Here is a 27428-nt window from a genome sequence, read left to right as displayed (position 1 = left end):
CTTGGACATTATGAAGCAGAGGATTCAGATGTAACAATACTAGGCACATAATAAAAATGACTTATTTTGCTTCATTTTAAAGTAACTGCTTAGGTGTTAGAAAGGGCAAACAGTACCATTCATTTTTTTTTCTGTACACCCTGTAAACGGGCTGGATCTTTGCCAGAAATCTGAATTCTTAGGAGAGCCATTAAAATCTTCAAATAAATTGAGTCGATATTCTAACTTACTCCAATGGTTAAAATTTAAAATCAGTTTACTACAGTTGAGTTGATCTTAAAAAAAATATCAACCTTTGGGAACAAAGAGGTAGAAGGAAGTATAGATTATTAATAGAGTTTACAACTCAGTCATGGTGAATTTAAAAAATACATTTTTCTTTCCATAATTATTTTATGTTCTAAATGAGGTACAATTGATAAGATCTGCAGTAAAGTCATGTTGAGGGCACTGTGGTGATCACAATGATGAGGTTTATTTTTGTCGACATGTCAGAGGGCAACATTAATTGCTGTTTGTCAGCTGTGAACTTCATACTACAGTGTCCAAGGATAGAAGATGAATGGGTGTCACCCTGTTGAGGAATTCTAACAAAAAAGTCTAATTCAAGGAATATGAAATTGGACAGCCTTTCAAAGAAAGATGTGCTTAGGACTTCACTGATGTGATGACAGGCGTTTTCGGTTAGGACAGACAGGGATGAGGTGAAACACAACCCTTTCTGGCCATTCCTATTTTAGAAGCACGTAGGCGTGCTCGGTCGCTAGGGCTTCAAGCGCACGCAGGAATGAATCAAGCTAAAACATGAGAAATTACTGACAATACAAGATCAAAATAAATAAGAGAAACGAGCTGTTCTTTACACCTAGAATGTGAGTCACTGAAAATTTTTAAAAGGTGAAGGTTTTTACTTTAGCACCATGAACTGTGATGAAATCCCATTTCTATCACTCTGGCAGAACTGTAGCAGCTAGGAAGCTAGAGGGACAAGTCTGAGGCTTTGATGTTCGATTTCAGCTTCAACCGCAGAAGCTATGTTGTCATTTTAGAACAATGGGCTATAGCGAGCGAATAAAACTTGTTTAACAGCTCGTCTCTGCTTTTCCTCTTAGGCGGATTTTCCTGAATTGGAGGCAGTGGTTGCAGGGGTGCTTTTTGGTAGAGGAAACCCAAGTCCTAATCCTTTTGGCCTCTGTAGGGCGGGAATCGGCTCAGCGATCCCCTTGCCGTCTCGTCCGAGGCCTGTCCCAGGTGTCCAGCCCATGTTCTGGAGCATTCGGTTTCCAATGTTGTTTTCTAGGATTGGCTGGGCGTTTTCTCCTACAAGTCCTGGAATTAGAAAATGACAAAAACAAAACAAAACAAAATCCCACATTAGTATGAACACAGATGAAGGCCCTCTTAGGCTAAGAAAACCACCTTCTTCGAAGTTTTCCTTTCACCCAAGTACTGGGGAGGTTCTTGGATAAAGAGCTTGCTGTAGTAGAAGGCTCAATGGAAAAAAGACCGTGGTTAGTTTCAGCTCTTCCACTTAGTAGCTGATTAAGTTATTTAACCTCTTTGGGTTTCTGTTTTCTGATCTGTAAAACAGGCATAATACAAAGCAATCAAAACTCAAATTACCAGATCATTTCTTGTGGTTATTCTTCCTTGATAATTAAGGGAGTGATCATCAGGCAAGCTAATGTTACAGACTGTGTAGGAAGAAAAGGGCTGAAAGTATGGACTCCCTGGTGGCTCAGTGGTAAAGAATCCACCTGCCAATGCAAAAGACACAGGTTTGAACCCTGGGTTGGGAAGATCCCCTGGAGAAGGAAATGGCAATCTGCCCCAGTTTTCTCACCTGGAAAATTCCATGGACAGAGGTGCCTGGAGGGCTACAGTCTGTGGGGTCGCAAAAGTGTTGGACATGACTTTAAACAACAACAGCTTAAAACCATCTTGTTTTTAGGGAGAGCATATTCAGTACAGTCTCCTATACTGGGGCTTCCTTGAAAGTCTGTTGTAGAATTCTGGGCTATAGTGTTTGCCCATAATTCCATCCCTAGGGTTCCAGGGATGAAGATGGTTCACTTTCCGAAGATCTGCAGGATGGCTGTAGCATACAAGCTCCGTCCTGGGTCCATCATGTTTCTGTTCTGAAATGAGGGCGGTGTTTTCTGAGACAGTCTGAGAGTTGAAATGTGCAGGTGCTGACATCACTCACTGCTGTCAAAGGCTTGCGAGTTAGCTGCCTCTCCTGTGCTCTTATCCCCCTTCCACTCCTTTCCCATCTTTGTCCATCTTTCCTCCCTGACTTGGGTTTCTAACAGTACCTTCTACCCCACCTCTACCCCTCTAATTGGGATTCTCCATCCTCCTCTTTCTCTAAGACTATATATAAGGATCCTTTTAAGCATCAACAACAGTAACAAAAATATTAGCTATGGAACCACAGTGTATAGTGGTCTGTTTCTTGATGTGGGTAGTGGCTACAGTAGTGACCAATTTATTATTGTTCTCTAAAACTCTACCTACACATTTCACCCCATTCTCTGTATATGTGCTGCTCAGTTGCTAAGTCATACCTGACTCTTTGTGACCCGATGGACTGTAGCCTGCCAGGCTTCTCTGTCCATGGGATTTTCCAGGAAAGAATACCGGAAAGTGAAAGTTGCTCAGTTGTGTCCGACTCTTTGCAACCCCGTGGACTAATGCAATTCTCCAGGCCAGAGTACTGGAGTGGGTAGCCTTTCCCTTCTCCAGGGGATCTTCGCAACCTAGGGATCGAACCCAGGTCTCCTGCATTGCAGGTGGATTCTTTACCAAGGTTGCCATTTCCTCCTCCAGGGAATCTTCCCAACCCAGGGAATGAACCCATGTCTTCAGAGTCTCCTGCATTGGCAGGTGGATTCTTTACCACTGAGCCACTTGGGAAGTCTCTGGTATATGTATTTCATAGTAAAAACATAAATAACAGTGACTAACAAAAGAAATGGCAGAGTTGAACTAACAGTATATTTAATCTGGTAACTCGTATCTGGTTTTCTGGAGAATAGTGAGTGGGTTGTTCCTTAGGATTCTAACTTACAGAAGGGAATTGCAAAGTGATAGAGATGAGTTATATAACTGAAACTGATAAGTTTATAACTAAAACTGGTGAGTTTTATAACAAACTATAGAGTAATCATCAATGGATTTTTGCAAGACCTTTACTGAACATTTTGATATTCTTAATCTTCAGAGCATCTTCAGACTGAGAATGGAATACATTGCTGTCATTGCTAACTTCATTACAGGGAGTGAGAACTGGATTACCACAATAATGAGTTGGTTTTGGACTTGTCAGATTGGTTTTTAGCTCACTAAAGCAAGTATCTTAACATGTAATAGGAAAAAAACCCTTCAATTGCCAGCAGCTTGAATGGCCAAAGATTGGTACCAAAGGAAAACTCTGGACTAACATTATTTACTGCTTGACAAAGGCAACATAACAATACACAGAGATTTTATATATTTATCTAATTATACAAAAATATACAGAAACATATAAAATATAAAAATGGGCCTCTTAATTACCAAGCAAACAAAACAAAGAGAAGCCTTTTGTTAAAACTTGTTTAATAACAAAAAAGACAATTAAGGTTTTTCTTTAAGTTTGTACTTTGAAATTATGATAATGGTAACAACAGACTACCAAGGCATCTAATTTTTTTCTGAACGGCTACTTCTCAGGTGTGTCAGGTTACATGGTGAACTAGCATTTTGTCTTATATCCCTGATTTTTCTGTGGTTACCACAAATTAATTTAATCCACTGATAAGCTAAGATCAGATCAGAGGTCTAACGAGGCTTCAGGCTACACATCTGTTATATTTTTGATACAAGAGATTGCAAAGGTTCAAGTTTGAACTTTAATACTGAAGAGAAAATACAAAGTCAATTTAAACCATCTCTGCAAAAATTGCAGGTTACTTTTGAGTTCTGAAATAAACAGCAAATAACTGATTCACGACTATAGTCTTAAAATGTTGGCATTTCAAGTGCGGTGGCCCAGGAGTGGCCACTTGACTCCATCCTGCTTTTTTATTTATATTTTAAATTGATGTATAGTTGATTTACAATGTTGTGTTAGTTTCCAGTGTACAGCAAAGTGATTCAGTTGTACATACATATATAGTATATTTACATTCTTTTTTATATTCTTTTCAATTATGGTTTATCACAGGATACTGAATATAGTTCCTGTGCTATACAGTAGGGCTTTGTTATCTATTCTATATATAGCAGCTTGACTGAACATCAAAATCTGCTAATCCCAAACTCCTATTTTATCCCTCTCCCATTCCTTTCCTCTTTTGGTAACCATAAGTTCATGCTTAGTTTTTATACAGGCAGAAAAGAATTCATTCTATCTTTTTAATGCTGGCTTATTTCTCTTAATTAAAATGAAGCATTATCATTATGTTAAAAAAAAGAAGGACCATTTGATTTCTTAAATGCTATATCTTTCCCCATTGCAACACAGATTTCTGAAACAAACAAAAAACAATGGCTGCTCTATATAACTTTAAAAAAGAAAAAACAGATACTTCCTTTTTCATGGAAAATGACTCTGGCATGAGATCTACTGTTGGTCTCTCATCCTTCTTTTATGAGATTAAGACATGGGAGTGGAACAACTCTGTCTCAGCACAGCATCTGACAACCATAATTTCCTTTTCTTTTGCTCCTGGCGGTGCTAAATCCTTTAAGTCCTTTCCTGGGAGGCTCTCCTCCTGCTCGGGCAATTTTAGCAATACATAGCCTGCTAACCCTTCTGCAAGCTCCCGCTCCAGCCCCCTTTATTCTGGATCTCTTATATCTATTACAGCTGAGTCGGTCCTTTCCCCTCAAATCTTCCAAAGAGTATTGTGGATAGTAATTCACTTGCGTAATTGGCTCAAGAGATGAAAATCTTGTATCGGCCTCTCTTAGCTGCTAATCTATCCAGCTGACTGCAAGCCTAATTGGCAGCTTGTTTAGTAATTTGGCTCCTAAAGTGTTGTATTGATGTTGGATAAACAGCCAATGGAAGGGGAGGTGACACACGCTGCTTCCCACATAACACAGTGCATCACTTCAGTCCTGACTCTGTATTCAGAAGGCTTTTAGTGGTCTGTGCTCATTCTTTCTTCCCATCCTCTTTCCCCATTACATTACTACTCAGCTGAAGAGCATGGTTATTGTTGTTATTATTATTATTTGTGACATTATTAGAATTGCCAGTTCTCATACTGTCCTCTGGTCTCAGTAACTAATTTAGGGACATGGGTTTTTGATTGCTGTTAAGAAACAGCATTGAGCACAGACTGGGCTGTGAGAAAGTGCTGAGGGTTACTCCTTTTTGTCAGATGTTTTAATTATTTCCTTTTTTAACATAGAAAAGCCTCACTGAGATCATTATACACTTTATCTGCAATAATGCAGATGTTTTTCATGTGAATTTTGAGAAATAAAATCAGTTCAAATAGCCAACTGCTTAAAAATATAAGGTTCTTACTTTTTAAACAATGAAATGTAAAACTTGTTTCTTGTTTTTTTTAACTAAGTGAAAAAAACTTTGCATAGTAGGGAATGAAAGACACGGTTGATATTGACATGTTTGGAGAAGGGAAAGTTTTTATTAACAGATATTTTGGTTATAGGGGCTTCCCAGGTGGCCCTAGTGGTAAAGAATCTACCTGCCAATGCAGGAGACACAAGCTATGTGGGTTCGATCCCTGGGTCCAGAAGATCTCCGGGAGGAGGAAATGGCAACTTACTCTGGTATTCTTGCCTGAGAAATTCCATGGACAGAGGAGCCTGACAGGCTATAGTCCATGGGGTTGCAAAGAGTTGGGCACGACTGAGCACACACATTTTGCTTATACGGATACAATTCTTATGGGATGATTATAGTAATATATCAAAGAATAGTGTTTTCAGAAAACTAAAAAAAAGTCTTAAAACTATTGGTTCTGAAGGCACACAGGGATATTTGTTTGCTATAATATGATCAGGACTATTTATGGTCTACCTACTATGTACCTGGTCTGTGCTTTACTTGTTAGGCATGTGACATTCATAATCTCCATTCCTCATAACAACTGTGCAAGGGGGGAAGTATTGATATAATGGGCCTCAGAGAGATGAAATACTTGACCATTACCACATAGTAGGCTAAGATTCAAACTTTGGTGAAGTTTACTCTAAAAACCTACATACTTTCCATTACCTACATTGCCTTCCTGCAAGAATTAATGGCAGATAAACAACTTCAGTGGAGATGATGTTCCAAATTTTTTAAAAAAATTAATTGGGTTACATGTTAATTGTAGTATCAACTTCTCTTAATTTGCATTTGGACAATACACAGCATAGTACTCACAATGACATAGTTGGATAACTTACAATATAATGTCTGTGGCTCTCAGAGATTACCAGTGCTTCTGCGGTAGTGATTTCTTTTGATCTTCCTCAGGAACCTGCAACGTATTATTGGCTCCACTTACAGAACAAACTAAGGTTTAAAGAGGTAATAATAATTGTTGCTGTTTAGTTACTAAGTTGTGTTCAACTCTTTTGTGACCCCATGGATTGTAGCCCCTCTCTGTCCATGAGATTTCCCAGGCAAGAATACTGGAGTGGGTCACCATTACCTTCTCTAGGGGATCTTCCTGACCCAGGGATCGAACCCGTGTCTCCTGCATTGGCAGGTGGGTTCGCTACCACTGAGCCACCAGGGAAGCCCTTAAAGAGGTAATGCACCTGATCAAAGTCACCCAGTTAGAAAGAGCCCCAGTTAGAGTGTGAATTTAGGACACCCGAGTCTTAATGTTACCCTTTCACTGACTGAACAGTGATCTTAAGATAGTCTATCATCATTAGTTTCTATGATGTCATTTCTTCTGCCACATTGTCCCAAATGACAGAGATTTTAATATGTTCACAAATTTTCTGGAAAAAACTGTTCATCTAAATTAACATAGCAAGTCTGCTTGAAGAGTGTTTTGACCCTCCTGAAATACCTCAAAATTCACTTTGTTATTAACCCAGCTACTTTTTCTTTGGCTGATATTTAAATAGAAATTTGTTTTAGCTGTATTAAATGTAAACAGCATATACTGAGTTTTGTTCTTTTATCCATTATAATAATCCCAGAATTTAACTGATACATTTACTCCATTTACATTTATTGTGATCCTTGATATATTTCGGTTATTTTTATGATGTTACTTAAAGATATTTACCTTGCTTTCTCTATACTTTTTACTTCCTCTTTTCTGGCATCCACTGCTTGTTTATACTAGCTTGAAAATTATATACCATTTCTCTATTCTTTAATTTTTAAAAGTCAACATGCATACCTGGCTTATTATTCTCTCACATTTTACATCTTATTGTTCAGAGTTTTAGCTCCATCTTACTTTCTTATTTTTAATTGGAGGATAATTGCTTTATAATATTGTGTTGGTTTCTGCCATACATCAACATGAATCAGCCATAGGTATATGTACGTCCCCTCCCTCCCACCTTAAATCCCATCCCACCCTCTTGGTTGTTGCAGAGTACCAGATTTGAGCTCCCTGTGTCATACAGCAAGTTTTGACTGGCTATGTAATTTTACATAGGTTAATGTATATGTTTCAATGCTACTCCATCTTAACTTTATACATGCAAATTAATCCACCTTATGGTCACTGTTACCATCATCACTATTACTTTTATACATTCGGTGTAAAGTTTAGCTTTATGCACATTTAACGATTACTTTGCTCCCAATTCCTTCTTGATTTTTATTCTTTTTTTTTTATGGATTCTGCTTTTTTTTTCTACAAAAGTTATTAAATTTAGTAATGATGGGTCTTTATCTGAAAATGTCTCAGTTTCATTTCTTGGGCTATAATTTAACTGGGATAGAAAACTCTAGGCTGATTCAGTTATCTCATCTCAGCACTTTGAAAATACTATCTCTTATTTTCTGGATTGTATTGTTCTTTTTAAGTTTGTTGCCAGTATAATTTCATTCCTGTGTAAGTTATATCTTTTCTCCTTGGCTGCATTTAAGTTCTTCTCTTGTGTTTGATGTTCTAAAGTTTTATTATGGTGTGTCTAGGTATGACTTCCCTGGTGGCTCAGACAGTAAAGCATCTGTCTACAATGCGGAAGACCCGGGTTCGATCCCTGGGTCAGGAAGACCCGGGTTCGATCCCTGGGTCAGGAAGACCCCATGGAGAGGGAAATGGCAATCCACTCCAGTATTCTTGCCTGGAAAATCCCATGGACAGAGGAGCCTGGTAGGCTACAGTCCATGCAGTCGCAAAGAGTGGGACACGACTGAGCGACTTCACTTTCGCTTTAGGTATGACTTCATTTATATTTACTATTTCCTGATACAGGCTTGTACTTTTGCACATGAAGATTTAAGTTTTCTTCAGTTGTAAAAATTCTGTTATTATTGAATTCTATAAATATTCTCCTGGAATAGTGTACCTCCTTCTATTTTTTCTGAAAGTTGTATTAAACATATACTGAACTTCATGCTCCTTCAAGTACCCTGAGCATTCTTTTACATTTTCCATGCTTTATCCCTCTGTGCTTTTGGGCTTCCCAGGTAGCTCAGTGGTAAAGAACCTGCCTGCCAATGCAGGAGACACAGGAGACGTGGGTTTGATTCCTGGGTTGGGAAGATCCCCTGGAGTAGGAAATGGCAACCAACTCCAGTATTCCTGCTTGGAGAATTCCAGAGCAGCCATGGGGTCAAAAAGAGTCAGACAAGACAGAGCGACTGTGACCACGCTGCTTTTAGGTAGTTTCTTCAGATTACTTTTCAAATTCACTGTTTTTTTGCTGCTGTAGTTTGTTTGTTTGTTTGGCTGTATCTAATGTGCTATTCAACCCATCAAGTGAAGTTATGATTTTTAAGATTTTTTCAAAACAAAACAATCTCAAATTTCCACTTGGTTTTTTACCACAGCTGTCTTTTCTCTTTCCAGTTATTCCCTTTCATTTTTTTAATCTGTTTTTACAACTAGTTCTTTTAGTTTTGGATTGTGAGACCATCTTCAGTAGGTTTTTATTTGTGGTGATTCTTGAGGCTTGGGTTGAAGGCATGTACCTCTACAGTGGTTTTGCATTTCCTTCAAAGACTAGTTTTGATGCTAAGTTTTGGCATAGTGTCATTTCAAACTAGAGTCTCATTAGGGGTAGGCTCTTGGTTACACATCTTCAGAGTTTTCCAGTTAGAGCCCAGGTAAAATCAGATTCTTTATTTTCCTGTCCTTGTGAGTAAGTTTTGTTTCTAGTCTGCCCTGTTCTGAGGACAGAGCTTTTCAGATATTTTGTTCCCCAGCTTGGCTCTTTCCATAAGGAACCAACATGCCTCCAGATTTCCTAGAGTGGTCCCTTAGAACCAGTTCTCTCTTTCTTTCCCGCAGTCTAGTAATGCATCTAAAGAGATGGTTTTACATTTTATTCAGCATGTCCAGGTATTCTGTAGTTTGAATATTTTCTCACTAATCTTGCATACTGTCAAGAATAGAAATTATTTTCTTTCTTTTTTTATTGGAGTATAGTTGCTTTACAATGTGTTAGTTTCTGCTGTAGAGCAATGAATCAGCTGTACATATACATACAGTCCCTCTTTTGGGGATTTGCCTCCCATTTAGTTCACCAGAGCACTGAGTAGAGTTCCCTGTGCTAAACAGTTGGTTCTTATAGGTTATCGGTTTTATAAATAGCAGTGTACATATATGTTAATCTCTATCTTCCAATCCATCCCACCCCCTCCCTTCTCCCCTTGATGCCCAAGCATTGGTTCTCTATGTCTGTATCTCTATTTCTGCTTTGTAAATAAGTTCATCTATACCATCTTTCTAGATTCTGCATAGATGCGTTAATACACAGTATTCATTTTTCTGTTTCTGACTTACTTCACTCTGTATGACAGTCTCTAGTTCCAGCCACATCTCTGCAAATGGCACAATTTCATTCCTTTTCATGGCTGAGTAATATTCCATCATATCTTCTTTACCCAACCTCTGGACATTGAGGTTGCTTCCATATCCTGGCTATTGTAAATAGTGTTGCAGTGAACATCAGGGTGCATGTATTGCAATTACTTTCTATCTAATATGTGTGCTTACTCTTTCCTTAAGTGTTTCTTGTATCATATGACAATGGAGAGCTGTTTAAAATGCTTCTGAGACACATAACTGAAAGGTGGTTCATATATCCAAGAGGAAGAGGGTTATGTATTTCCTAGGCTTTTGCTATATGTTCGGATGTAGTTTGGTTTCAAAATGAGTAACAACAACCCCTTTCCCCTGCCTAGTCTGCCTGTTTTAAAATCGGGAAGAGATAAGATAATCTACAGTAGTCATACAGATCCAGGGATAAAAGAAAGTAAAAATATAATTATTGATAAGATAAATTTGAGCAACTGAAGAGTTATAGCACCTTGGAAAGGAGCTTGGGTACGTCAGACATTTCCTGATTATGTTCAGTATGACTTTAAAGAATACCTTTGAAAATTTTTCACCCTTTATGATTTACAGTCTGCCTTTATCACCTTCAATATTTATAAAGATTATTTTATTATTGAAGTATCAGTAGGATGCAGAGGAAAAAACAGAAAAGCCACAAAAAGCTGTAATGTAACTACCTGTTAAGAACTTGCATGTCCACAAAGACATAGTTACTCTGGAGCAATATCTATACTGAAATATTGAACTTCAGTAGGTATTTCTCTGCATAATTTAAAAGGTAGAGAAGAAAGTCTACTACTTATGGTGAATACTTTCCCTGTGGTAATATTTCAATAGAAAACAACATAGAAATAGTAAGTACTAACTACGGATCACAATGAATTTAGTAATGCATAGAATACAAAACATTTAAAAAATACAGTAGCCACAATATCTCAGTAAACATACTGAAATCTTTTTAACTATCAAAACCTCAGTAAGCTATGACTTCTATCCCAAACACAAGACCCTAACCAACACTGCTGATGGCCTTTAAAAACGTGTTAATAATATCCCTCCTATTTTGTTCATTTCTTTTCTTTACCTTTACTGATGACATTTTTCGAACTATAAAATGCACTCTGCTGGCAAACCTCGCTTCAACAATTCTCTGCTTTATAACAGTAAGTCTACATCCTCTGCTACTGAAACATCCACTATCTTTTGGTGTGTGACTTTGAATGAGGCAGAGAACAAGCCGTACATTTAAAAATCAATACCTAACCTTATCAATATTCATTTTACTTTGTCAATACAAAATACAAGGGTGAAAGAGCAGTAAATAAGCTAAAGCACTGAAATAAATTTGGTGTTCCTGTCACAATTAATAAATGTTCAACCGGTAACACTGCTGGCTGGTCTATAGCTTTATAAAGCGACTCAAATTATGCTTCAATGTTATTGCTACACAGGGTGAGTAAAATTTTCAATACACTAGCAGGTAAAAATGATCAGATTTGGGGTTATTAATTTCACAGGGGACTTTAAATCTTCAAAAAAATATGACTTATTATGAATACAAAATATGTAACTGTTTATCTTTAGCATCTTAAATTTTGTATAAACATAGTTTGGGATTATAAAGTTAAAGTGTCTAATTATAGTTTTCTGACAATTTTTTGCTAAACCTTTCTTAAACCTGCTGTTTTGTCCCCATCCTATTTCATATATACACCAGAGGGGATCAATGAACAATATTCAGACCGTCAGCTTTTTAACTCTTATTCTTGATTTCAAATCAGAAAGTGTTACCCTCATCTGCCTTTTGCCAGCTTAGGTTGAATGTTGACTGAAGGTAAAAGAACTGTGAAAACACATCTCAGTTTCAATGTGTTTTGGGGGAAGTCTACAAAGGCCTAGACAATGGGGAATAGCTTCCTTCAAATCATTCTACATTCTAATCTACCTTGGAAGCTTATGAAGATAAGATTCTTTGTTAAGTGACTATATATTCCAGAACTTGAAAAATACCACTTTTGGAGATGAGATGATTTAGGATTCATAACTTCATTAACAAAGTGTATTTATGCAAAAGCATTTCTTACGTGAATTTGGATAATAATCTTCACCTTAGAGTTGATTCATTAGTATTTAAAGATATTCTTTATAAAACTTAGGATTTTTAAATAACCTCATTCTCTTCCTCCTTGAGAGGAACAGTTATGCATGGATTTTAAAAATGCATGAGTAACATAATTCTCCTACTCCAACACTATTTGATTAATTACAAAAATGCATTAACTTTCTATGAATTATGTTTTTTTAAGTAAAACAGCATAGTAATAGAATCAAAATCTTGAGTTGTAAGAAGAATCACAAAAATTTTGAAAAATAACATTTGGAATATGCTGGTATATGCTTAGGAATGTTTTAGGCTAAAGTTTAATCTTTATACCCATACTCTATAAAAAATGATTTCTCCTGATGCTGTTGAGTTGTCACATCAAAATCACCCTGTAGATACAATTATATTATCCTCTTCCCAACCATTATGTATTTTCCTTCTCACTTCACATATGTTCAGAGTGTTAGGACCTGACCCTGACAGTCTCTCTTACTTATTGCTGGCTCTGAAGTGCTTTAGTCACATTCCTAAGATTGTTCTTGTACTATTTCTGCCACAAATGTTTGAATCATTGAAAGATAAGAGAATTCAGGAGACCATTCAACCAGAATGGGAGTATTAAAGAATCCTACACCTGCTTTATGCATGATGTGAATTGAAAAACTTATGACATATATTTAATCTAAAAGTGGCTATATGTTCCTGTATAAAGACACATTAGAAGTATACTAATGAATGTTCTGTATTTCTGCACAGCAAATTTATATAAATGTTTTTGGCACTTCAGATATATAATAGTCTATAAAAAATAAACTATATAATAGTCTCTCTCTCTATATATATATAATTACATAAAAAACATGGAATATGATGGTCTTTACCTATATATTCTTACAAAGGTATCTAAGTATGTTGTCACTAAAAGAAGATGGGTTTAGGAGTAATGCAAACATTGGCTTGAATCCTCCCTTCGCCCTTCAATCATTCTGCCTTCACAGACAGCTAAAAAGAATCCCACACATGTCTGAATCTCCATTTTATGCTGTACAGTGAATGATAATAACATGTAAAACACCAAGTTGTTGCAAAGATAAAAAACAATAATAAAGCTTTGGTACATAGTAGGCACTCAATAAGTGGTAAACATTTATCTACATAAAAATTTGTTGTGGTTGTTCAGTCTCTAAGTCTTGTCTGACTTTTTGTGACTCCATGGACTGCAGCACACCAGGCTTCCCTGTCCTTTACCATCTCCCAGCAAAGAGCAAACTCATGTCCATTGTGTCAATGATGCCATCCAGCCATCTCATCCTCTGTCGCCCGCTTCTTCTCCTGCCCTCCATCTTCTCCAGCGTCAAGGTCTTTCCCGATGAGTCTACTCTTCGCATCAGGTGGCCAAAGTATTCAGGAGTATTGGAGCTTCAGCTTTAGCATCATTCCTTTCAATGAATATTCAGGGTTGATTTCCTTTAGGATTGACTGGTTTGATCGCCTTGCAGTCCAAGTGACGCTCAAGAGTCTTCTCCAGTACCACAATTCAAAAGCATCAATTCTTCAGCACTCAGCCTTTTTTATGGTTCAACTCTCACATCTGTCCATGACTACTTGAAAAACTACAGCTTTGACTATACAGACCTTTGTTGGAAGAGTGATGTCTTTGCTTTTCAATACGCTGTCTAATTCTGTCATAGCTTTCTTTCCAAGGAGCAAGCGTGTTTTAATTTCATGGCTACAGCCACTGTCTACAGTGATTATGGAGACCAAAAAAATAAAATCTGTCACTGTTTCCACTTTTCCCCCATCTATTTGTCATGAAATGATGGGACTAGATGCCATGATCTTAGTTTTTCAAAATATTGAGTTTTAAGTCAGCTTTTTCCCTCTCCTCTTTCACCTTCGTCAAGATGTTCTTTAGTTCCTCTTCACTTTCTGCCATTAGAATGGCACCATTGGCATATGTGAGGTTATTGACATTTCTCCTGGCCATCTTGATTCCAGCCTGTGCTTCATTCAGTCTGGTATTTCCCATGATGTACTCTGCATGTAAGTTAAATAAACAGGGTGACAATATGCAGCCTTGATGTACTCCTTTCCCAATTTTGAAATTGTTCCATCGTTCCATGTCTAGTTCTAACTGTTGCTTGTTGACCTGCATACACGTTTCTCAGGAGGCAGGTAAGGTGGTCTGGTATTCCCATCTCTTGAAGAATTTACCACAGTTTGTTGTGATCCACATAGTCAAAGACTTTAGCACAATCAATGAAGCAGATGTTTTTCTGGAATTCCCTTGCTTTTTATATCCAACGGATGTTGGCAATTTGATCTCTGGTTCCTCTGCCTTTTCTAAATCCAGCTTGAACATCTGGAATTTCTTGGTTCACATACTGTTAAAGCCTATCTTGAAGGGTTTTGAGCATTACTTTTCTAGCATGTGCTGCTGCTGCTGCTGCTAAGTCGCTTCAGTCGTGTCCGACTCTGTGCGACCCCATAGATGGCAGCCCACCAGGCTCCCCCGTCCCTGGGATTCTCGAGGCAAGAACACTGGAGTGGGTTGCCATTTCCTTCTCCAATGCATGAACATAAAAAGTGAAAGTGAAGTTGCTCAGTCGTGTCTGACTCTTCGCGACCCCATGGACTGCAGCCTACTAGGCTCCTCTGTCCATGGGATTTTCCAGGCAAGAGTACTGGAGTGGGGTGCCATTGCCTGTGAAATGAGTGCAATTGTATGGTAGTCTGAACATCTTTGGCATTGCCCTTCTTTGGGATTGGAAAGAAAACTGACCTTTTCCAGTCCTTTGGCCATTGCTGAGTTTTCCATCTGTTGACATATTGAGTGCAGCCTTTAGCAGCATCGTCTTATAGGATCTGAAACAGGTCAGCTGGAATTCCATCACCTCCACTAGCGTTGTTTATAGTAATGCTTCCTAAGGTCTACTTGACTTCACACTCCAGGATATCTGGCTCTAGGTGAGTGACCACACCATCATGGCTATCTGGGTCATTAAGGCCTTTTTTGTATAGTTCTTCTGTATGTGCCAATTCTTCTTAATCTCTTCTGCTTCTGTTAGGTCCTTGCCATTTCTGTCCTTTACAATGCCCATCTTTGCATGAAATGTTCCCTTGATATCTCCAATTTTCTTGAAGAGATCTCTAGTCTTTCCCATTCTATTGTTTTCCTCTATTTCTTTGTATTTTTCACGTAAGCAGGCTTTCTTACCTCTCCTTGCTATTCTCTGGAACTCTGCATTCAGTTGGGTGTATCTTTCCCTTTCTCCTTTTCTTTTCTTGGCTGTTTGTAAGGCCTCCTCAGACAACCACTTGTCTTCTCACATTTCTTTCTCTTTGGGATGGTTTTGGTTACTGCCTTCTGTACAATGCTATGAACCTCCATTCATATAAACATATTCTGCATGTAGGTGCTTCCTACTTCCAAATTCCAAAAATTCAACAAAATTAGAGGATGAAGATCAAATATTAAACTTATAACTACATGCATAATTTCATACTGTAACCTTTTATGTGAATGAACAACTGTATTATGAGTGCTTCAATTTTAAGTTATTCTTCAATTTTTTAGTGTTGAACTATGGAAAAGGTCTCTGAAATAGAGAATTTAAGCTTCATATCTTTTATTTCCTTTGAAATCATGTCAAGATATCTATCTATATCTGTATTTATGTCTATGTTTTTCCTTTCTCACTGCTTACTCTCCTGTTGATACAAATCTTATTTTCATATTGTATAATTCATCATGGCCAAAATAACTCTTCCAATGAAAGAATTCCCAAATGAAGTTGAGAGAGATGGTTTATAAATCTGAATGGTTAAGGATCCCAGGCAATAGGCCAATGCTATAATAGTAACTTTGTAATTGATCTTGTGTTCCTATTGGTTAGTGGGTAAGATGTGTCTGAATCTTTTACAACCTCAAGGACCGTAGCCTGCCAGGCTCCTCTGTCCTTGGGATTTTCTAGGCAAGAATACTGGAGTGAGTAGCTATTTCCTTCTCCAAGGGATCTTCCTGACCCAGGGATCAAAGTCACGTCTCCTGCACTGCAGGAGGATTCTTTAGCACTGAGCCACCAGGCAAGCCCAACTGTTCAGTATCTACATGGAAAACATTTTCTCAGAGTCATTTTGCTGAATCACAGACCTACTATGGTTCATTGTGGTTTATGTCCATATTGAAAGTAGAAGTGTTTTTTTGCATCTACTTCTGTTTTATTGACTATGCCGAAGCCTTTGACTGTGTAGATCACAACGAACTGTCGAAAATTCTTAAAGAGATGGGAATAACAGACCACCGGATCTGCCTCCTGGGAAATCTGTATGCAGGTCAAGAAGCAACAGTTAGAACTGGACATAGAACAACAGATTGGTTCCAAACTGGGAAAGGAGTACATCAAGGCTATATATTGTCACCCTGCTTATTTAACTTATATGTGAAGTACATCATGCCAAATTCCAGGCTGGATGAAGCACAAGCTGGGTTCAAAATTGCTTGGAGAAATATCAATAACCTCAGATATGCAGATGACACCACCCTTATGGCAGAAAGTAAAGAAGAACTAAGGAGCCTCTTGATGAAAGTGAAAGAGGAAAGTGAAAAAGTTGGCTTAAAGCTCAACATTCAGAAAACTAAGATCATGGCATCTGGTCCCATCACTTCATGGCAAATAGATGGGGAAACAATGGAAACAGTGAGAGACTTTATTTTGGGGGGCTCCAAAATCACTGAAGATGGTGACTGCAGCCATGAAATTAAAAGACGCTTGCTTCTTGGAAAAAAAGTTAAGACCAATCCAGACAGCATATTAAAAAGCAGAGACAGTACTTTGCCACCAAAATCTGTCTAGTCAAAGCTATAGTTTTTCCAGTAGTCATGTACAGATGTGAGAGTTGGACTATAAAGAAAGCTGAATGCCAAAGAATTGATGCTTTTGCACTGTGGTGTTGGAGAAGACTCTTGAGAGTCCCTTGGACTGCAAGGAGATCCAACCAGTCCATGCTAAAGGAAATCAATCCTGAATATTCATTGGAAGGACTGATGCTGAAGCTGAAACTCCAAAACTTTGGCCACCTCATGCGAAGAACTGACTCATTTGAAAAGACCCTTATGCTTGGAAAGATTGAAGGAGGGAGGAGAAGGGGACGACAGAGGATGAGATGGTTGGATGGCATCACTGACTCAATGAACATGAGTTTGAGTAAACTCCGGGAGTTGGTGTTGGACAGGGAAGCCTGGTGTGCTGCAGTTCATGGGGTCGCAAAGAGTTGGACACGACTGAGCGACAGAACTGAACTGAACTGAAAGTGAAAGTTAGTTGCACAGTTGTGTCCAACTCTGTGATCCCATAAACAGCATTCTGCCAGGCTCCTCTGTCCATGGAATTCTTCAGGCAAGAGTACTGGAGTGGGTAGCCACTCCCTTCTCCAGGGGATCTTCCCTACCCAGGGATCAAACCTGGGTCTCCTGCATTGCAGGCAGATTCCTTACTGACTGAGCCACTAGGGAAGCCCTTATTGCCATGTAGGTGTCTATACTTTAATAACCAGTTGGCTCCCTCCTATCACAGGTCTTCATCTCTGCCTCCCTTACCACTGCTCTTGCATGAGACCTTTTAATACATGCTCATCTTATTCACATCCATCCCAACCATGTTTAGGTCTTTGCTGTGTTTTAGGAAGGCCTCCCGTTCCCTCTGATCTAGTGTCTTTTCTTGACTCAACACCCGTGGTTTTCCCTATACTACACTCATTCTAATGACATGGATTCTGAGGTGGAAATGATGAGAGATTTTTTTATTCTAATTCTAACTTTTCTAAGTCTAAGATTGCTGCAGAGGTGGGTCTAGGAACCAGCCTGTTGCATTCATGGCCAGGCTGCCATCTACTGAGACATGGGTCTTGTGTTTTGAGAGTGCTTCAGTACTTTAGAATTAATTATTATTAATTTCTTCCGGGGTTATCTGCCTCTTCATCTGTTTATGCTTTGTTTCTCCAAGTCTATAATTTTCTTGAAGCCAAAGACAGCCTTTGAAGTTTCTGTATTCTATAATACCTCAAACAGTTTTGCAGGTATGTGTGTGTATGTGCTAAGCTGCTTAAGTTGTGTCCGACTCTTTGTGACCCCACGGACTTTAGCCCACCAGTCTCCTCTGTCCATGGAGTTCTCCAGGCAAGAACACTGGAGCAGGTTGCTGTGCCCTCCTCCAGGGGCTCTTCCAGACCCAGGGACTGAACCGGCACCTCCTCCGCTGGCAGCCGAGCTCTTTACGACTAGCACCACCTAGGAAGCCCGAGTGTGCAGATGTGTAGGAAGTACTTGGGCTCATCAGTAAAGAATCCGTCTGCCAATGCAGGAGATGCAGGTTCGATCCCTGGGTAGGGAAGATCCTCTGAAGAAGGAAATGGCTACCCACTCCAGGGCATTGTAAAAGATTTGGACATGACTTAGCAACCAAACAACAACAGCAAGTAAGTACTTTAGTGATTGGCTGCCCGAAAAACTTACACAAGGAACACTCGATACATCCTGACACCAAAGGCAAATGATTTGCTTTGCTCGTTTCTGAAAACTGTGCCTCCTCCTCAGTGCAAGTTAAGGAGTTAAGGATTATCCGTGTTTCACTCTTGATGATGTATAAAGTTTATATGTGTACACTGCCCCGAGCCCTCTTTCTTTTACCTGCTGTCGTAGGTCCAGGCAAAGGTGCGGCTTTTCTTCTCCGTTTGATATCTCCTGTGCACAGAGATCCTAAATGCATGCTTGTTTGCCTACAAGTAATTATCAGAAAAAAACTATTAACAAAGGAGGAAAAAAATGACACATAAATACACAGCTTGTATAATCTGAACCTAAATCAAAACATTCTCAACAAAGATGGAGCAGCCTAGCCAAACCACCAATCTTGTTTATATCGAAACATAATTACGTTTGTTGACAAGCGTTCAGCCGCTAAATGCGCCATCATAAATTGTTACTGGAATGAATAATATAAAAGGAATGCTTTTTAATTTTCAAAACTGGCAATCTTTCTGGCTTAACATAAAATCAAGCACTGTTGCTTCTGACAGGAAAATAGCTAAGATTAATTATCTAAAGAGATCACAATATTGTTGCTAGGTTATCAATTGGTTACTAATGCTTTACTGTCAGAACAACATTTATTACAGGAAAAGTATGATCAATTTCTTTTAGGATATTATATGGCAGTGAATTCTCTTAAAACATTTTACGTAGATAGAAGGAAACAGTGATGTTCTTCCTGATAATTCACATGATTAGAATTCTTTAGTTATTTATTAGCTAGGTGAGGAAACATAATTTGAATGCATTAGTGCTTGTCTACTGATACTAGACAGGCTAACATGATATTGGATTACCTTTGTAAAGACATAATCTATAAGAACTAAGAAGAAGACCTTCTGTTATTCTTGGAGTAAGTTCGAATTAGATTTTTTTGTTTAACCATGGACTCCTAAATTTAAGAGTTTTAGTACAATTAGAAACGGTTCAATTGGAAATGCTGCTGCTGTTGCTAACTCGCTTCAGTCGTGTCCGACTCTGTGCGACCCCATAGACGGCAGCCCACCAGGCTTCCCCGTCCCTGGGATTCTCCAGGCAAGAATACTGGAGTGGGTTGTGGAAATGAAGACATACTAATAAGATGGAAAAATTTTAAAAGCCTTCAAAAATTTCAGGCTATAGGGGACTCTTGTGTTAATTTCCTGGATTATAATCCCTGACATGGAGTTAGGATGGTGTCCAGGGATCATGAAGCAGAAATAAATAAAGCAAGTTTATTAGGAAACATGACATTTTAGTAATTCGGAAAAATATGTGGTAGTATCCTGAAGTTTTCTATGGTCTGATTCAAAAACTAGATATTTTAGAGAAAAATGTAAAAGGAAAAAATTAATTTAGGTAAAAAAATTAAAAAAACATACACATTTACACCCAGGTATTTAGATATAATGAAAAACTGGAATTGGAGAGTAAAATTACTTGATATATAGATTCATTCTATCTAAAACATACAAAGTACAGTTAGTAATCTGGCTAATCCAATGGGTGTATAATCTATCGATATAGGTAAAAACAAGTGAGTAAATATTTAACTAATTTTCTCTTCCATTTTGTATTGAGTGCATACTGGTTCTTTTGTATGGAGTAAATATAATTATTAAAATACTTAAAAAATTAGTTCATTCAATTAATGACTAACTTTGCAGAAATGCGTATACACATATACATATGCTGAAGTATTTCTGAACATGCATAACTGTGGCATTTTTATTGCTTTTTAAAAAAATCTTTTATCTTTTGACTGTGCTGTACAGCATGTGGGATGTTAGTTTCCCAAACAGGAACTGAATCCATGCCTCCTGCACTGGCAGCGCAGAGTCTTAACCACTCGACTACCAGGCAAGTCCCTTTATTGGATTTTGAGGTGTGGGTTTTGGCTCATATTGCCAAGAAAAAAAATAGTTATAATCACAGCTATTTGTAAAAACTATACAGAAATTTTAAAAATGGAAAATTATGTCCTTTTTATAAAGCCAGAATCATTTTTATAAAAAATTAATGAATTCACTTATTTGGAAAGCAGTTATTAGTATCCACTACTAACGTAGTGTAAGACCTTATGGAGGAGGTGAAATTAGAAGAGTAGGAAAAAGGAGGTGGAAGATACAAAAGGAAATGGAATGTTCAGTTCTTATTACTGGAAGAGTTTTAAATCCAAGTGAGGAGATTAGGTCGTAAGTATATGAAATAATTAGGAACAGCAGTGGTAATGGCAGGCACAATGAACTTTCTTAATATTACTAGAGATTACAGTGTTTAGTCCTTACAACAAACCTAAACATGTTTATTGAATATACCATTTTTCTTTGCAGGGAAAAATATCTGTGCTTCAGTGGAAAACTATAGGGTACACCTTTCTAGTCACATGATTCTGAGTCTGTGGGCGCTATCTAAGTAACAGATAACTGAAAGCAATGGAAAATAATTCTTGTCTGTAGTTATACAGATGAATTCTGTCCTAGGGAAGGACAATCCTCCCTCCTGTGGAAGAGCCAGTTTGTATCCATCTGCACATTCAATCTTCCTTACTTCACATACATTTGTGCTTCTTTCATTTCTCTTCGAGCCCATTATAACATCTGCCTGCTTCCCTCATTAATCGATGAGTTAAATAAAATCTCAAACGCTTATTCACTTTATATCTGTAAGAGAGACCTGACCTCACCTTTTTGTACATTATCCTCCAACATCTCTGATCCCTCTTGGAACCTCCCCCCTAGGAAAATGACTGGAGTGGCTGACCTTGCACACGGCATGTACCAGACAGGCTCTGACACCAGGACTAGCTGAGGAGGAGGGGAAAGAAACATTCTGGAGAGGGAATAAAGTGGGAATCTGAATTCTGCAGTGTGGTCCTTCTCTGAGCGAGCTGCAAAAACCAACCCATGGACTCTCTACTTCTGATCCTCCAGTTAAAACGTAATGAATATTCTTAGATTAAACCATTGCTGGACTTGTTTTCTATACCTGTTGCTGAAAGTATTCCTAAATGGTAAAGAGTTTGCTCTGTTCTGAGAATTATGAGTAACTTCAGGATGTCCGGGGAGCAGTGTTTGCAGAAGGGACTGTCTCACATGATGGAAGAAGAACGCTGGGCTGGACCAAGGGCCATGTGTGTCACACATGCCCCGGGAAGCCGTCTGGATTTTATAGCTGATGTGGAGTCATGAAAGGTCATAGAGCAGAAGAAAGCTGGTCAGATTCATGGGATGCTGATGAACTGGGGTTGGGAGGGTAACCACGTTTGTGGGTAGTTCAGACACACAGCTCCTCCCAGGGTATTAGTCTCTGTTATAATGAAGAATAATGTCAAATGGCCACACAGTGAAGCTTCTTTGTGTGAACATGTCTGAGTGAAGAGGTGGGCAGGGGTGGGAAGGCAGTAAATGAAAAGTCCTAATTCTGGATTATTTGAAAGGCTAAGCTTGCTTTTGATTACTTTTAGATTTAAAGTTCAAACTACACTTAAAAAAATTAGCCAAGGGCATCCTTTTAAAAAAAATACCTCTTTAGAAATCATTAGAAGAAATATTTGAGGGTCTGATACACAGTATTAATAGTTGCTCTTTGTGACTCTTAAGAAGGCTGACTTCTACTTACAGTGTTCTTGTACTAGTTGTATGATACCAGAGTCTTCTAATTGCTTGAAAAAAATCACTATCCCAAGTCAATATTGGCTTTAAAACTTTTAATTTTTTTTACACTGTTCAAATTTATTAGGAAGATCTGCTTGCAAAGAGAGCGAAAAACAAATCCCAAGAACAACTCCCTCTTCTAAGCCTTTTTCCCATCTGCTGGGCCCCCAATTCCCTTTGTGGGTGTCTTTACAGAACAAGTGGGATAGATTGTTTTCCTTCAGCTCCCCTCCCCTACCCCCAGCGTAGCCACATAAAGTAAAAGAGACAAACCTTTCAAGGAGAATAAAGTTAAAGTTAATAAAGTCAGTACACTGAACCCAAAGACCTGAGCCATGAGAAAAACAGCCAGCTGTATTTCAGTAATTCTATCAAGAATTGACTACCTGCTACAGCACATTGAGAGATCGGGATTATTGATCACTAAGATTACCTTGTTGAAGCATGTCCCCCTCCCCACCCCCCTTCAGGGAGGTGCAATAGAGTTGCTACAAATAACACTAAGTAAGGTCTACTCCGTTATTTAGTTGTCACTCTTAATGTGAAACAGAGCAGTTATTTTTTAATTTAAAAATCAATGAACGTCTCAAAGGCAGCCCAGTTGCTTTAGCCTAAATGAGTCATTTGTCTTTGCAAAGCAGAACACGTGGATTATTATTCAAGGTGAGAGCCGGCAATTTTGGGGTTTTGTTTGTTTTTCTGCTGTAGTGTTTTGAAAAATGACCATACACTGTCCTATGAACAGACTCAAAATTGTTCAAAAATGTTAAGCTCCTTTTGTAAGGAAATTACCAATCAGCTCTATCAGTCTATCTGTTTCAGTTAGAGCCTTGGCTTGGGTGGAAAAGCGAGGAGAAAAGTCAGAACCTGATCACTTTATGACTGCTGCTGCTGCTGCTGCTGCTAAGTCGCTTCAGTCGTATCCGACTCTGTGCGACCCCATAGACGGCAGCCCACCAGGCTCCCCCGTCCCTGGGATTCTCCAGGCAAGAACACCGGAGTGGGCTGCCATTTCTAATGATACCTTAAAATACTAGGTGTAGACACACATGTATCTTTAAGTGGAAAGGATAAAGAAATAATGCTTTTCTGTGATGGATTAAATAAGCAGTGTCACTGAGTTATGATTCGAAACATCATTTCCCATTATACTCATGCTGAAAAATTTCCTGTTAAATATCCGAAAGCAGAGCTCAAAAAGAAATCTTTTCATTTTGTTTTGCTTTTGAAACAGACTTCACTTGGTTTATCTCATCATTTCTCTCTTTTTTTAAACACTTTTTTTATCTTTTTAAACTTTTTATTTTGTACTGGAGTATAGCCAATTAACACTGTTGTGATAGTTTCAGAGGCACAGTGAAGGGACTCAGCCATGCACATGAATCCATTCTCCCCCAAACTCCCCTCCTATCCAGGCTGTCACATAACATTGAGCAGAGGTCCCTGTGCTGTGCAGTGGGTCTTTGTTGATTATCCATTTTAAATACAGCAGATCGCTATCATCCTTTTAAGTGAGGTGGTGGGAGGAAACGGGGCATTTTATCCAGAGGAAAAAAAAGTAAAAAAAACAAACAAAAGTCTGGGGAAAAAAACAAACAAACGAAGGCAAAGCAGAAACAAAAAATCTTAGGAAGGACCTGAGAACCTGGCTTTTGACAAGGGCTGACAAGGGCTGAAACAGGCAGTGTCAAACACAATAATATTAAAGAAAAGACAATAACAACTTGTCCCTTCGCAGAACGCGCATTTACAAATAGAGCTTTTCAGAGAATTAGGCCTCCTGAAAGCTGCCCCCTGGATAAAAGCTGCCCCCTGGATAAAATGTGTTCCGGAGCAGCCTCAGACAAGCTGCAGAGAGAGACAAACAGATGTGACTATGGGCCCTGGCATTTGGCAAGAACACTCACTGTCAGTTAGAAAAATATAAGGCTGGACAGGGCATCAGCTGCACAGAGATGAAGCGGGTCTGTGGTGTCACTGGAGGAGCAAGCGGTGCAAACCCAGCTCTGTGTGAACCCCCCTGCTAGACCCAAATTACCCTCTATTCCCCTTTATTTGGTGTCAGTATGTCTCAGCATATTAACTGAACAAGTAAACATCAGTATCTAGCTCTTTCCCTTCTGTGCCAATATGCCCAATGTCAAGTACCGTTGAGTATAAATTTATTTCTTAACTTCTAGGATCACATTACATCCTTGTTCTTAATGGTTTTCTTTCAAAGCCCCATCTTGTGCATGAAAACTCTTTGCACTCGGTATGTTTTCACACCCTGATCAGTCTTTGGTTCTGGCACCTTCTCTCTCATTTCTTTGGGCATGTGACATCCTGTTCATCTCAAGCCCATTTCCCCTCCCTTTGAAACGATCCTGACTTCAGCGAGGGGGATATTAAGTTATAATTCAGTGCACTGAGTGCAATACTCGTGTCCTAGGAATCAAACCCTTGCTTTATTCTGGACATACCCTGTATCATTATAAACATTCTGGTATCTTAGGCATTGCCCAGACTTCCCCAGATGCTAAAATGGATCCAGTCACCGGGTCCCTCTCTAACACTGTGGGCTGACCTTCAAGCATCAGCTACTCTTGGTCCCCATGCCTACCTGCTACTCCACTACCTACCTGCTGGGGCAGCTCTTTACTCTGCATCCATCGACCTCAGGTTACCTGTTGTCTGAGGCTCCAGCCCTTGGATACAGTGATCTGACTGCTAGTGTGCAGTTCCCAACAGCTTCTGAAGGATCTGTCCTGTCTGTGCCTCTTCTATCTCTTCTGAGAGGTCAAGCCCACACCTACTTCTGCCCAATCTGCTTTATCCTGCTATACCCAGCTAACTGGCAGCTGCTGCCGGCACTGTTTCCTGTGTGTTTCCTCCATGCCAGGTTATAGGCCAATAAAGACTTCCCCTCTGGACTCCTTGAGGGATGGAAGCTGTGTGTCAGGGGTTTCCAGGGAACTCAGGGACCAATGTCACTGACCCGCCAGCTAAGGACTCTCCAGGGTCCTCAGAGGACAGTAAATGTGGATGAACTGTAGTGAACGGGGGGTGGAGGGGAGAGATGAGGAGGTGGGGACATGGAGGAGATAGTGGGAGCCTTCAGGGCTTCCCTGGTGGCTCAGACGGTAAAGAATCCGCCTGCAATGCAGGAGACCTGGGTTTGATCCCTGGGTTGAGAAGATCCCCTGGAGACGGGAACAGTTACCCACTCCAGTATTCTTGCCTGGAGAATTCCATGGACAGGGGAGCCTGGAAGGCTACAGGGGTCACAAAGAGTCGGACACAACTGAGCGACTTTCACTATTCAGGTGGGCCAGGAGCCTCATGAAACCAAATGCAAAATGTGTGTACTTTTTTAGTAAGAGGATCCATGGTTCTTAACTGATTTTGAACTATTAGCGGAGACATTAATACCAAACACCATAGACTGATACCAAACTAGTATTTATAATCTAAAATAGAAAATATCTATCTTAAAATTTCTGTGGAATGTTTAAAAGATTCTAAACACATAGGCCACCTTTTCTGCTTACAGTATCACAAAGAATAGAATTTAATAATTTAAATTAAAAAAAAAACTTTATCCAAATATCTATGGATATGTTCTATCTGAAAAGCAACACCCTTCATTCTCCAACTTCTCATCCCGTTTTATTCTTCTTCATGGTGTGTGTGTGTGTGTGTATGTGTGCGTGTGTGTGTTAAATCACTCAGTCATGTCTGACTCTTTGTGACCCCATGGATTGTGTAGCCCACCAGGCTCCACTGTGCATGGAGTTCTCCAGACAAGAATACTGGAATGGGTTGCCATTTCCTTCTCCATCTTCATGGTAACTAAATTAATATCTCCAAGTCAATGACTATGCAAAGGTGTTTGCTGAAAAGTATGGAAACCATGCAACAAATACTGGTGATGATTATCTCCCATTTGCTAGAAATTGTCTTCTCTATGCCTCTCATTTATGTTGGACTTGATTTTTACAATGAGCATGGAACAAAAAAATACAAATTATAATGAGATGAATCAGAAAACAGCAAACAACAGGATTAATCAATGCAAGTAGTTTTGGCAGCTGAAGGTATTTCTTTGCCAAAGGCAGGTGGAACTTTTCCAACTGTGGAAGATGAAACTTTAGTTCTGTTGGCCTGATCTGCTGGAGTCCTCAACTAACCCTAATGTCTGACACCACCATTTCTGTTTTCCCAAGTAGTTCTCTCAAAGAGCCAACTTATTACCATATCTTGTCAATGTCTGAGAAGGACTTTTCCTAATCTTTGGCATGTTACTTAAACTCCCATGGCTGCAATTTCCTTACCTTCAAGAATTGTGATTATATTAGTATTTACCTCAAAGGTTTTTTGAAGATTTTATTTAAAGATTATTTGTGTAAAACACTTGGCACAGGGCCTGCCCACAGTAAGCAATTGATAACTGTCAGCTATTCAATTTACTATTATTATCATCTCCACTTAACAGATAAAAAGCCCAGGGCACAGAGAAGTAAAGTAATCTACCCAGGATCTTACAGCACAGGAGACATGATGGTAGGTAGCCAGGAGAATGCCTAGTGTAGAGTGTCAGGAAACAGATACGAAATAAACACACGACAGTACAAGCTTGTTACATCTCAACACTGTCAATATAATAAAGACAATATCAATATAATAAGGATATAAATCAAGGTCATTTCTAAATAACAAGTAGGAATTTTTTTGGTAGTTAATAGGAAAGCTAAATTTTTCCTTAGAGTGATTCTGCTGGCTTTAAAGGTGTCACAGCATGTAAGAATAAAGCGCTCATTTTCATTTCAAAAACTCATTAAAAACCCATGAGCCTCTCGTGAGTCTGAAACCCACTGACTTTCTCAGGTCAGCCCACTGCCACGGACTTTCTCTTGGCCATCTCTCGGTACTTTCCACTTCAAAGACGACTTGCTTCTCCACTGTGTGTTCCGTGCTTTAGCTAAAGCCTCGAGGGTCTGTGATTTTGGTGATATCACTTCTGTATACCTAAACAGCTAATTTAAATGGTTCTTCTTCTTATTCTTTTTTTACCTCTTCATTATTCTAAACAAATGGCACCTGAAAGGTGGCGGGGGTTATTTTATGCAATTCAG

At 39.0% G+C, this 27428-nt stretch overlaps 1 protein-coding gene across 3 annotated transcripts in view; it reads right to left on the bottom strand.

Annotated features, from left to right (window-relative positions):
- Positions 1-453: 453 nt before the first annotated feature.
- GPATCH2 (G-patch domain containing 2) overlaps positions 454-27428 on the bottom strand; it is a 199897-nt gene continuing 172922 nt past the window's right edge. For all 3 annotated transcript variants that reach the window (XM_081491682.1, XM_081491684.1, XM_081491683.1), the window contains 2 exons: positions 18779-18867; positions 454-1329 (listed from right to left, as the gene is read on the bottom strand). In XM_081491682.1, coding sequence (XP_081347808.1) covers positions 1109-1329; positions 18779-18867 — 310 coding nt within the window. In that variant the 3' untranslated portion in view covers positions 454-1108. The remainder of the gene's footprint in view (positions 1330-18778; positions 18868-27428) is intronic.

Source organism: Giraffa tippelskirchi, chromosome 5 (assembly GCF_054371585.1).
Source record: "Giraffa tippelskirchi isolate mGirTip1 chromosome 5, T2T-mGirTip1v1.2.pri, whole genome shotgun sequence".
NCBI lineage: Eukaryota > Metazoa > Chordata > Mammalia > Artiodactyla > Giraffidae > Giraffa > Giraffa tippelskirchi.
Note: the sequence above shows the minus strand (reverse complement) of the source record. Positions and strands in the feature narration are given on the sequence as shown.